General features: G+C 36.2%; 1 protein-coding gene across 2 annotated transcripts in view; it reads left to right on the top strand.

The window, feature by feature from the left end:
- The window catches only part of LOC121728265 (dipeptidyl aminopeptidase-like protein 6), a 214033-nt gene that overhangs the window by 191777 nt on the left and 9175 nt on the right, over window positions 1–13081 (top strand). For both annotated transcript variants that reach the window (XM_042116416.1, XM_042116407.1), the window contains 3 exons: window positions 7028–7155; window positions 8365–8528; window positions 10887–11104. In XM_042116416.1, the coding sequence (XP_041972350.1) occupies window positions 7028–7155; window positions 8365–8528; window positions 10887–11104 (510 nt within the window). The remainder of the gene's footprint in view (window positions 1–7027; window positions 7156–8364; window positions 8529–10886; window positions 11105–13081) is intronic.

The following is a 13081-nucleotide window of genomic DNA, read 5'->3' as shown; positions in this document are numbered from 1 at the left end:
TGAAATATCTTCGTAAGTCTGCAGTATAAAAACACCTGTCTAATAACTCTAATATTATGATCGCTATTTTATATCGCACCATTGTCCACAATTTTGTCGATATTTCACATCTGTCTAGTATCTCACGCCATAGTGAAACCAGGCTTTAGCCTTTATCTATATATTAATGCGCAAGCGAAAAACTTTGTAACCCTTTTTACGAAAAATGGGGAAACGTACGTGCATGAAATTTTGCACAGTTATAGTTTATATGGTGAAGGAGTGCATCGAACTAATATTATTTTGAAATTATGCTTTTATCATACATTTTTTTAACAAATAAAACATTACACACACTACAACATACACACATGAGAAATGACAGATTTTTGAGTGACAAGCCTATACATACGAATTATACTCTTTTATTTATGGTTGAAGTCTGTTGACAATAAGGTGACAAATTGAAAATGGATTATAGTTTTTTTATTGAATCTAAGATACTATTAGACAATGCTTACACGGCCAGTCTGAGATCAGCTAAGTCCCAGAGGCAAGAGTTGAAAAAAAATGATAAAGTCAATATTTCTTACAAAATATAGGTAGTAGTCCTAATGTCGTTGAAACTAAGGTCGAATTTCGACCATTGGGCGATCTCTAGTATTTTTAAATATCTCTATGCCTGTATTCATAAAATACAAAATCATAAAAGATAATCTGTGCCAAAAATAAACTGTATGTAAATGCAAACAAAGCTATATAAAGCACACTCACGCGTACCATGAACGTGATATATCACTGTACACAATAAACGTGTCCCACTCCGCGCTGAGCCGGCTCATTCGTTGCCAATCCCAGTGTACGGTCGGCTTTATTTTATTTGCCGAGAAATGCAATAAATTCCTGTAAGTATTCAATACTACCGATGCCAAGGAATTGATAAACTGTGATTTAACTGAACGATAAATCATGTAATTTTATAATATTCTGAAATGCTATAGCCCGGTCATTGAGTGCGTAGAAATTCTGTCATTGATGTCGAATTCTCAGATTGATAATATATTGCTTTGTCTTTTTCATTCACTCGTGAAAATACATCGTGCCCCTGTTATAGATACCTGATGCCCCTGTTATAGATTGCTATTCACAGGTATCTATAACAGGGGCACGATGTATTTTCACGAGTGAATGAAAAAGACAAAGCAATATATTATCAATCTGAGAATTCGACATCAATGACAGAAGAAGTTAATTGTAACCCGTGAGGGAGTAAGACAAGACGTAGCAATATGTCTATACTCTATGCCATCTAAGTAAATGACGTGTACGCGTTCACTGACCAGGCTATAAACATATATAATAACATTAGATAGAGAATAAACAGAACAGAGATAACAACTATACCTATATTATAGTATATAGTATTTATTGAGCAGAAATACAATTTGGTGGCGCTTCCCCTTTTCAGTGCCAAGTAAACAAGCCAATAAAAAGGTCAATGAGGTCAACGAACAGTTAAGTAAATGAACTGATAACTTATTGGCTAAACTAAAAAGTATACTAATAATAATAGCAATGTCTTAGAGTTTATATTTCCAGCTATTCTTCCCGACTCTAATGGGGAGCTGCCCGGAAACTTTAATACTCTTTGAGTTATTGACAGTGTTGTGTTTCCGTAACCCGCATGTTCGATTTCGAAATGGTTCTGAAATTCCTATTACTCATTTCAAATAGATTATTATTACTATTGAAGATTTGAAATAAATACTATAGTATAGTATTATTCAGGGCTGGAGTCTACCAGAATCTGATGGGAAAAAGTGAGACAACAATGGCAAAAAGTGACTCCAGTAATACCGGGGTAACTGGAATAAAACATTTTGATCCTTTTTTTTCTTATAGCGGCTGATTCTGTGTGTTAAACATGCAAATATAAAAATTTATCCAATGATCAAGGATATTTTTTGAAAATTTGCTGTCAAAAATTGTCATCCGATTCTGGTAGACCTATACTTACAAAATTAAAAAAAGTGATTGCCAAGTTTTAATGAAAATGGCTTGGTATTAAATTCGTCGAAACAGTACCCACATTTCCGAGCATAAGGATACTATGCGAATATTTGCCCTCAACCGCTAGAATCTCTGAGTATATTTACATCAGTGTACAAACCAGGCAAATTTCTGAAATTTCCCACCGCCTGTCTACCGCCAAGCCTGTTCAAATTCCTCTGAAACGGACAGGCGTCCGCAAAGATCCGACGTGTTTCGATAAATACCAGAGTTATGGTCGTGTTTGCGGGGATTAATTAGGTGTTCCGTGTTAGTGAGTGGAAAGCGGTGATTTGCGCGTTTCAAATTCCTGTATAAAATTCTACATGAAGAAGGCTGGCTGCTTAAAGGCTACCTCAGTGCACATCGGGCGCTCATACTTGTTCGTAATGCACACCCTAATTCAGCTTATGATTTAATAATGCAAATGTAAAGAAATAAGTCACAAAATTGGGTACTTTGTGTTATGTATGTGGGGGTATTATACATTATATAATTATATAGCAGCGTAACTTTGCCGTATTTTTTAAATCAAATTCTTGCAAAGCAGAAACAAATTTTGCGTTCAGAACATACTTTTGCATTTGTTTTGTTCTTTTTGTTTTGCTATTCAAGTTATATAAATTATAAAGTATCAAATCAGATACGAGCTTGGGCTTGGGTGGGTTTTCACTTGCACTTTTTTTAATTTTTTTTCATTGTCAAAGCTAAGAAAAAGGAAAAGATAATATTAACAAGTCGTACAATTCACTTAGAGCTGCCTAAAATACAGTTAATTTATGTTATCCATATTCCAAAGCAAGTACCTCACTGACTTCGAAACGCTCTCGAGAATGTTTTCAGTTTACTTTCCAAAGTTCTCGAATAAATTCCAGACGTTGACCTTCGGCAACTGCGCAACTTCAAACGTTTTCCTCGACTGTAATTTTGCACGAAAGATTTGCTCTAAGGAAAATGTATATGAAACAACAAAAAACGACGTCAAACTATAGAGCGTAGGTAAATAAATAAGAATATTAATGTACATAGTTATTTTCAGCATTACTTTGAAAGCGAAAGTTGGTCAGAAAATAAATGATAAAAGTTTATGCATTGTTTGGGATAGCAATTTTTGCTCCCAATAGAGTAAATACAGTTGTGGAAAAATAGTATCTCTAAAAAAAGATATTTCGACAAAAAGTTAATGATGCTTACACATTAACCATAAAAACACATTTATAAACTTAAGTTAGTAACACAAGTTACTAACTTAATGGGGAGGTCTCATGTTTTGATGTAATGGCTATTTTGAGAAAATAAAGTTTTTTTTTTTAAACTTACTAGCTGTCCCGGCAAATGTTGTTTTGCCATAAAATGATTTTCCATGTTTTCCTGCTTTTCTTTTGAAGTTTTTTCTGATTTTTTTTTTCTATAGACCTCACGGAGCCCGAGACCTTTCCAACGAATGCAAAACCGTGGAAATCGGTTGGTGCGTTCTGGAGTTATAGCGTCAGGAAGGAAAACCCGACTTATTTTTATATATAAGATGACAAATCTATAAAGAAATTCTAGATTTAGTTATTCTTACCTATGAACTTAGAGAGCTATAAAGAAAATGCTATCACTAATTTAGTAATTCTGACTTCAAGCCAACAGAAACAACTGAACGGAAGCTGCCCATATTTGCGGAGGTTCTATTCATTCTTTGTCCCGGCGCTCTCATGTTTACTGTACCGTAAACTACACAAATACATTTGCGCGGGATAAACTCGGAGCTGCTAAAGAGCGGCCATTTATCGAGGACTCAGCATTGCAAGTTCCGAAAGCTAGAGCGATCACAGTCTCCCCGTGAGCGTAATAGGAGCCCCAGAAAGAGATATCCTAGATTCTAGAACATTCCATGAATATTTAAATCAGAAGATCTTTCTTTAGGATACGCTGGATTTCAAACAGCGACTCATTTGAAATACTTTTATAATATACTAGATGTTCCGCGCGGTTTCGCCCGCGTGATTTAGGAATGTCACGGAAACCGTACATTTTTCCGCAAAAAAGAAACCTATGTCCTTTCACGTGGTATATTCTAAATGTGTGCCAAATAACATAAAAATTGCTCCAGTACGTTCAAATAAGCCCTTTCAAATAATTTCCCCCGTTTTTTCCACACTTTCCTCTATTTCTTCGCTCCTATTAGTCTTACCGCCGTACTCAGAGACATTTAATTACGATTAACCTTGAATTTCATGAAGAGTTTGACAGATAATGTATGGGGCTTATGTCAAAAAAATTTTTTTGACTTTTGGATTAATTACAATTAAGTAAATAATGTTCCACTCTGAGTGCGGCAGTTAGCGTGTTAAAATTGCCTATAGCCTGCCTTTCTCGTAGGCCTCTATGTAGGCTATCTAACAATGAAATATTTTTTCAAATCGGACCAGTAGTTCCTGAGATTAGTGCGTTCAAACAAACAAACAAACAAACTCTTCCGTTTAATAATATTAAGTATAGATATCAGTATGAATAACACTACAAAGGATAGTATTTCATACTAGGGAGTCCTTGGTCCAACTACGAGTACAATACGAGCTTTCATGAGCTTATTTTCCCGTTGCATAAACTAAAGCTTGTATTGTGTATTCACTTCGTATCGAATTGCTAGACTCGAATTTTATCAACTCGCAAGCATCTATTGGTAGTTGGTACGCTTGTTTCAATACAATTTGGAACAAGGATTTTTCTTACCAATACAATTTGGAACAAGCATTACTACTTAAATAAGTCGCGTTAAGTCCCGATTAAAAAGTTTAATTGTTACCTACGAATTTAAAAATATGACATATTCGATGGACGTGTTCCTCTTTGGTCGTATTGTTGTTTGTGTTTTGGCACATGCGATTAAAATTGTCAGAATCCAATTTCGAAATCTTTATTTTAAATATTTAAAAATAAATTATATCAGCCAGCGCGAGGCACATTCCGTTCATATTCATAATCCTAGTGAAACCCGACGAATTTGACAGATATTGAAACCTGTCCATCTCTTTGCAGTCGAACTACGGTAGTTATGTCTATTGTGCCCACGGTTCTATTCACATCTTAAAATATAACATTTTGAAAACATATTTTGACGTAATTTATTTAACGATATTTTTTCAACTTCGAAGTTCGAACAGATAATTCAAATCACGTGCCGCCAAAAAATTTTATCATCATCTAAAAGCGGGCGTTTTCCCTGGAAATGTCATTATAAATTTATAGCCGTTGTTACTCAAGCCTTTATCGGATTAGTCTGTACCCAATTAATCTATATATAGGTATGGTCCAAAAAATAAATGAAGGGGTATCTGGTCTCAGGCATGTACAAAACGAGCTTAAGGATCACGGCCAAAATTAATGACCTAATTTATTGTAATAATTATTGCCTGGTTCCCCAGTAATTCTGCGCAATACAATTATTATACTGTGTAATATAATAAAAAAATCATACTTATATTATAATAATATCATAAATGCGAACATTGTGTCTGTCTGTCCGTCGGTTTACTCTTCACGCCTAAACCACGTTAACCGACTTTGCCAAAATTTAGTATGAAGATACTTCGAGTCCCAGGAAAGGATACTTTTTTACCCGGAAAAATTTACGGTTCGGATAAAAGAATTTTGGCGCAACGGAGTAAAGTTATATTTCGATAAAATTGAATAAAACCTATTCAACCGGTACGGGACACCTCATTATCCTAGGACGTTATGCAGAGAAAAAAGGTAATAAAGTAAAATTACGAATATATTCTATTCACGTTCGCATTCTTTATTCGAACTTCATGTTCTATTCATTGGAAACTCAATAGGTAATCGTTAATAAGAATTTTCCAACACGTACTAACACTAACAATGGCGCTCACGATTCTAAAGAGCACAATGCCGCTACGATATCCTAGATTGAACTAATCTTTGAACCCTCATTTCGGAATTCGCTACACGGTAAAAGCTTAAGCGTTTATCTTTTATCAATACTTCGATAAGCTGGTGAAAGGAAGATACAGTTTTGCTTCACGTACGAGGTTTTTTGATGGCTCTGAAATACCTGTACCGCAAATCATTTTTATTGAACTGTATTAAAAATACTTTTGGTGCTGCCATTATTTATATTTTATTTATCAATGGTTATTTATGAATTATGATATTTTCAGGATGCTCAAACTTTTTATGACTTAATCTTTAGCTCTTAAAAGCTAAAAAAATATATATTTGTCTTTATAAAGACCGTCATAGAGTTATAACATGTTATGTGAGAAACCATCTAATTATTCAGTTAATTATGTTTAAGTTGTTCTGTTTAAGCACAGTATCGCTACTTATTATCTACTGGTTTAATCATCTCACTGGCCAAAAGTTTTCAATATCTAACGATACTGTCTGTACACGCTGACAATGTAAAGTTCCTCTCCAAACAATCAGATATAATCTACAGACTGACGATCCTGAGCTGTTTGCTCGAGTTTGCTTTGTTAGATGTTAACTGTCACCTCAGTTAGTTCCCACACGTTCCCTCCAGTTGGAGGTTTCAGCAAACGCTTAATTAAATGTTATGAACATTGCTTAGCGTTTGTGCTAATATGAATTAAAGCGAGAAAGTGTAATGGTTCATAATATATTATAAAGCTAATAAAAACAGTTTATTAACAAATTAAATTTTAGCTCTGTATCCTATTGTAAAAAAGATTAGCACCCCTGGTTTAATTTGATTTATATATTCAGGATTTCTATTGGGCTCAATCGAACTGTTTATTACAGGGCGATGTTTTGCTAAATGAGCGCGCGACAAAAAATACGGTCTGTGATAACCGCGCCATTTCTTTTCTAAATTCGGCCGTAAATCGCATTTGTGAAAAGTCTCCTTAACACTTCCCATCTCACTATACAGTATGTACTCGGCCGTGAATCCCCAGTGTGCAAAGTTTCCCCAGCACCCCCCATCTCATTATCTATCGTTTGTTGCAAGTGAACATTTTTGTTGCAGAGAGAGCTAAACGCTGTGGACTTTAAGGTGTCAGCGGACTTCAAGTTCGTGCTGCTGATATCGGACGTGCGGCCGGGCTGGCGGCACGCGCGCCTTGCGCGGTACCACGTCTATGACGTCATCACTAGGTATTTTTTCTATGCTGATCGTTCTCGGAACTATGCCTAAGCGGAGAGTGGAGCACCATGGGGTTTTAGTGGTTAGATCCTACAGAGAGTCCCACATAGCCCGGCCGATGTCCCAATCCGCCGGGGATTCGCATAGCATTCTCCAAGTAAATAAAAAGGTATTGTTCCTATGGTTCCTCTTAATTATTATGCTCTGAACATAAATCAATATTATGATAATGCCCTTAACACGTTACATGTTTATAAAAAAAATATAACGTAATACGTTATATTGTTTACATTCAGATTAAAATGAAGTTAAACTGAGTTGAATATATTTATCAATGATATTCTATGTTACGTATTTTAGAAACTCATTGATATTTATAGTCAGTTTGCGTTATAGTGCGGGGGCCCTAAAACATTTTTTTTAATTACTATCAAGCAAATTTTTTGTGAGTAGCGTGAGTAGCTTCATTTTGATAAGACGAACAACATTTTTATTTGCGAAAAATCTCGAAAGTGGTAGCTAACTGAGATAGAAAGTTTATGATAACATTCCGCGAAAACTTGCATTATTTCTTGTTTTTCACTAAGTTTCAGTCAAACACACACATAAGCATGCTAACCTTGGTAGTCACTATATTAGTGTGAAAAACCGTGTCCTTCATTTGAAGCGAAGTAATTTTATGCTCGCATTCAAGCGGACGTGAATAGGAAGTTTATGTGTAAGCGGAGGCTTGTTCACAGCAACAAACAAAAGATGCCGGATTTTCATCTCCGTCTCCACAAAATTCTCAACGACAGATTTAGACAATGGTCCACCTTGTTAGTCTACTTTGGATGCCTAACTTCACCTAATTTAGGCTAATTAGGTTAAGTTAGGCACCCAAAGTAGTTATATAAGATTAACCCTAGAATAGCCTATTCTCTAATGTTGGGTAGATACTAAACATGTCAGGAACAAAACAAACACGGTGTTTACAAATATCAATGTTGTTCTGATCATGTTGAAAGTACATTATACCACACTCCACGTTTCAGAAACATAATACCGTTCATAGTGCGTCTAACACAAAACTCTTACTAATTTACATTAATAAAATACCCAATAGAGTTCCAGAAACAAATAATAACTTCATATTTTAGAAACAGAAAACCCAGTACCCTACGTTTCAGAAATATGATCGTTATGTTTCTGAAACAGTATCTTATATCACCATGTTTCAGGAACAAAATCCCCATATCGCCCGTGGAGGATGACCGCGCGGCGCCGCTGCTGCAGTACGCGGAGTGGGCGCCGGTCGGCTCCGGCCTGGTCTTCGTCCACGACAACGACATCTACTACAAACCTAAGGTCCTCAAGACGCTGGTGTGCCGAATTACCAGCAATGGTGAGTTAATATCCTGATACCAACGTTCGTAACGCTTGACTTTATTTTGGTCGCGCGGATGAGGTCATACTAACCTGTGGCGGTACCCACAATTCGCCTTACATTCCTGCATCGCGCTATCGAAGTTTTCTAAGCGCGTCGGTATATACTATATAATACGACAGCTGAAATGTATCACGTAGGCTCCGGCCTGATCGAGCATACCGCCTCGCTCGGTCGGAAGATCTTTCTTTGTGGCCACCACGCATTAACCCCACAAACCTAAACTGACGAAAGTTTAGGTTAAATGACAGTTGTATAAAGTATCTCTATAATTTGTAACCAATTTTTGACCAAATTTTAAGACCAATTTTTACTCTACTACATTTAGACTATGTCTTTGGCGTATACTGTCTCCTATTTTCAGTTTAACATTAAATAATACTTTAAAATGATGATAATTAACTTACCTCTCTTATAAAATATAACGTCTCAGTTCAATAAAAATAAAATAGGATGGGTAATTTACCTACTTTCAAACGATAACTTTTTGTATAATGTCTTTTTCGGAGCAAACTATTTCCAACAGGGACTTTCTTACAACACTGTTCGCGAAGTGAAATAATGTCGGTACATAAATATTTCCACGTTTTATCAATGCAGCGCGGTTCGAGTTACACCACAAAAGAACAGTTTCCTTTATACTATGAACACTCTCCGTAATATTCCCCTGAGTTCATTTCTTTATAATTTGGCATACAATTTTAGACTGTACCTAGTTTTAAGACCTGGGTAAAATAAAGCGAGGAACGTTTTATTCCGTTCCCCCGTTTTTAGCGCCTACTTAGAATTCTGGTAATAAGAGTTCTATTGTTTGAAATTATAATAAAAAGGCAACAATACGGTGACATCTGACATTTCATACAATATCTTAGAAAATATTATTAATCAGGCCTCCTACTCACTAGGCGACATCCGGTAAAACTTTGAATGGGAGCGCGTGTACTAGACAGCCAGAAATTTTCAAACTTTTCTAGTCTTCTGACTAAAAGAGCCTGGTCTTTTTGATACTATGGCGCACACATACAAGCCGCGCGCGTTGCCTTTGTATGAAGATAACTTACTTCCCCTCTTTTTACGATATGGTACTATGCCAAGGCAAAACTATCGCTACATACGCTACGGTGAGCATCTACGTGCTACGACGTAGCACCTCGTAGCAACACGTAGCACGAAGTAAAATGATTACTAAAGATTTCTTTCTTTTCTACATTTTTGCTACCTTATCTTCAATGAAATTTAAAACTCTTAAGATATCATAAGAACGTTAAGTATGAAGTAGTTAAATGAATTATAGAGTAAAACAAGCTCGAATAACTCTGAGCAGGTATGCCGCTCTAACAACAAGGTCTGAAATATTCGTCTTTGTAATTTAATCAACGCTGATCTTGTTATCAGATGCCACGACCTTTTTGCCTTTGTATTAAATTCTCTTTTGTCCTTCGCCTTGAAACGATTTGGGATTTGTCAAGTGCAATTTTGATTTGAATCAAAGTGCTGTTTTGTAGCATTGTATTAAGTTTTATGTTAATGATAATAATATTAACAGTTGTTATTTAATTTTTATTTTCTGATGCCCATTAGCGCCAATCTGGGTTTTTCTCCATTAAAAAATTGCTATTCGTTTGTCCAACAGTCGTCCCTTCTCTTTAATAAATACAAAATGGGAGGAGTATTATTTAATCCATGGTAAGCTATATAATAAACTCTAAACATGCCAAACGACTGACAAATGAGTCAAAAATCACTAATGAAATCAATAGTAAACGCAAGCTCCAGAAGAGATCTCGCAATTTGTTGGACGTTTGGACGTTTGACATGTTATATCGGCCGGCGCGCGCCGTACTAATGCGTCACTCAGCAATGTAAAACATGTTAAAAGCATAAAGTTAGTATAGCTAGCGGAATAGAGAAACAAAGGCCTGAGCAAGAAAGATGTCATTATCAGTAACACTGCGTTGTAAAAAGAGACGTGTGATACATGACAGCACCACTCTTTTTTTGACGTCCAGTCGGCACGTGCCGCACGTTGACAATTTAATCTCATAGAATTCATGTTCAATCATGCTTGTGTAAGTGTATACGTACACATATTTTTACACACAGATGAAACCAAATTCGGTTTCGTTTGACAGCTCGAGATTGTTGCTCTATTCCGCGATGTATATTAACTGTATGGTTAAAAGCAATGACCTCTGTTTCTAATGTTAATGGTTGCGTGGAAAAAGTGACCCAACTCGCGTATATTCGCCCGTTTGAAGTCGAGGTACTTCTTAGTTCTGTTACTCTACTCTTACTAACCTAATCAAACATCTCCAGGTGTACCCGGCGTGATATTCAACGGCGTACCCGACTTCCTCTACGAGACGGAGGTTTTACGCCTGGACCGGGCGCTCTGGTTCAGCGCGGACGGCCAGGCGCTCATGTACGTGACGTACAACGACTCGCTGGTCCAGCAGCACAAGTACCCCTGGTATGGGCTCGACCAGCAGGAGCCGCCGGCGTACCCCGCTATACGGACCTTACGGTATCCCAAGGTGAGGCTTCGCTGGGTTTTTGTGGTCGTGTCAATTCAGATCGCATTGAATTGACAGATTTACATGACGTCTCACAAAAGAAATGCATCTACGCGTCGCGTTGCGGTCTGAATTGACCTGAGAAGTCTGATATCTATAAAATTTTTAACAAATTAATATAATTTGATATTGACATATACCTGCTTGTTCCTCGCTCGCATATATCCCCTAATGTGTGGAAATGAAATGCCTCCAATCTATATTTTATATGCGACTACTAAAAAAGTTATAATATAATATATTTTACCTCGATCGTAGGAAATTTAGACACAATAGCTATCCAATTGTAATCGCGGCCTGATCAGGCCGCTTGAGAGTTGAAAGTGGTTGAAACGTTGACTATTGAAAGTTATAATTAGACATCGGATTATATGCACGATCAAAGTGGCGAAATATGCATGCAAATATGCACGAAAAATGGCCGAAATATGCACAAAATATGCACAATCAAAAGTCACTTATTATAAAAATGTATTCTTTTTGGAAGAGTTTTCCGGTGTTGCTCATAATAAATGCACTAATTTTCATAATTCCATTAAATCCAGGACTTTTTCTTCTTTCCTTACTCACAATCTTAGTGCCCATGGAAGTTAATTATCGACTTTATTCAATTTTTTTTTCAAATGTGGCCAACTACAAAGAAACATTTTGTTTTTAGAAAGATATTGTACTTCGGGTGTATTGCGGAAGTCTGTAAACAAGGGTGGGCTACATATTTGAAGGATTTTGATCTATCATACCTCTGTTTCGTGGCCTCGGTGTGTATTATGATAGCTAGTTTGGAGACAACGAGGGCATAATATGGCCGAAATATGCACTATCAAAGAAAAAAGTACAAAATATGCACTATCGCCTAAAAAGTCCCATTATATGCATTTGCATATGCAAGTATGCAAATGCATATAATCCGATGTCTAGTTATAATAAAGAAGCTGTAATGTGAAAGTTATAAGAAGTTATATTATAATATTTTTAAGAGTATTGAAATGGACAGAGCGATATAATATAAAGACGATCGTAGACGCAATAAAGTTGACGGCTGTGAATGCTTTCTCCAGACTTATATTACACCCTTCGTAATGAGATTTTCAAAACATTGCCAGGCATTTCCACTTTAATATACGATACGCTATTACAGAGTAAATAAAACTTATACAAATTGATGCCGAGAAACTTATTGCGACATTCACGTAATAGCATGGCTCCACAGTATAAATTTAATTCAGTAGAGTAACACAGGTTGTCCTTGAAATTAAATTCGCTAAACACAAATTCAAGTTCTACGCTTCTACAACTTAGCACTGTATTGTTTTTTTTTTATACTTTAATGTTTTGAAATCGCGCTTGTGACGTATTCAAGTTTTACAGTTAACCGAACCAGCGTTAGATTTTCTTTTGCCACTTCAACGCTCTGTCTGATACCAAGCCTATACGTGCGTGCGCCCGATTTGAGCGGTCTAGTATAAAGATGGTCTACTATATATCATTCGTATTATGACGGCTGCAAATAACGTTGCGTAAATTTAAGCACCTGTATCCTCACGAGCCATAAAACACGAAGAAATTACATTTTACGTGAATGTTTCGACGTTTCTTTCTGTTTATTTCACGTATTTTATAGGTCACGCATACATGTGGGTAGATAGTAAAATTTCTCCGCACGTTCTAGATACTGTCATGTTTTCTAGGCGTTGTGTAGATAAGTGAAGAGGAAGCCTTTTATTATCTGTTATGCTTGAGTTTCAAAGACATTGACGTCTATTTTAAATATTAGATTCTATTTAGAATTCTACTTTCGAGGTGCAGATGAAAGTTCCAAAATCCATTATAGTTATAATTCAGAGTACTCTTAAAATGTGCATTGGCTAATAAAAAAAAAAAGTTTCTCACAAGCTCAGATTTGTTAATAAGTCCTTCTATTGGTCATAAATAGAAGGA

This window comes from Aricia agestis, chromosome 1 (genome assembly GCF_905147365.1).
Source record: "Aricia agestis chromosome 1, ilAriAges1.1, whole genome shotgun sequence".
NCBI classification, from domain to species: Eukaryota; Metazoa; Arthropoda; class Insecta; order Lepidoptera; family Lycaenidae; genus Aricia; species Aricia agestis.
The sequence above is the reverse complement of the archived record's forward strand: the minus strand, read 5'-3'. Positions and strand labels throughout refer to the sequence as shown.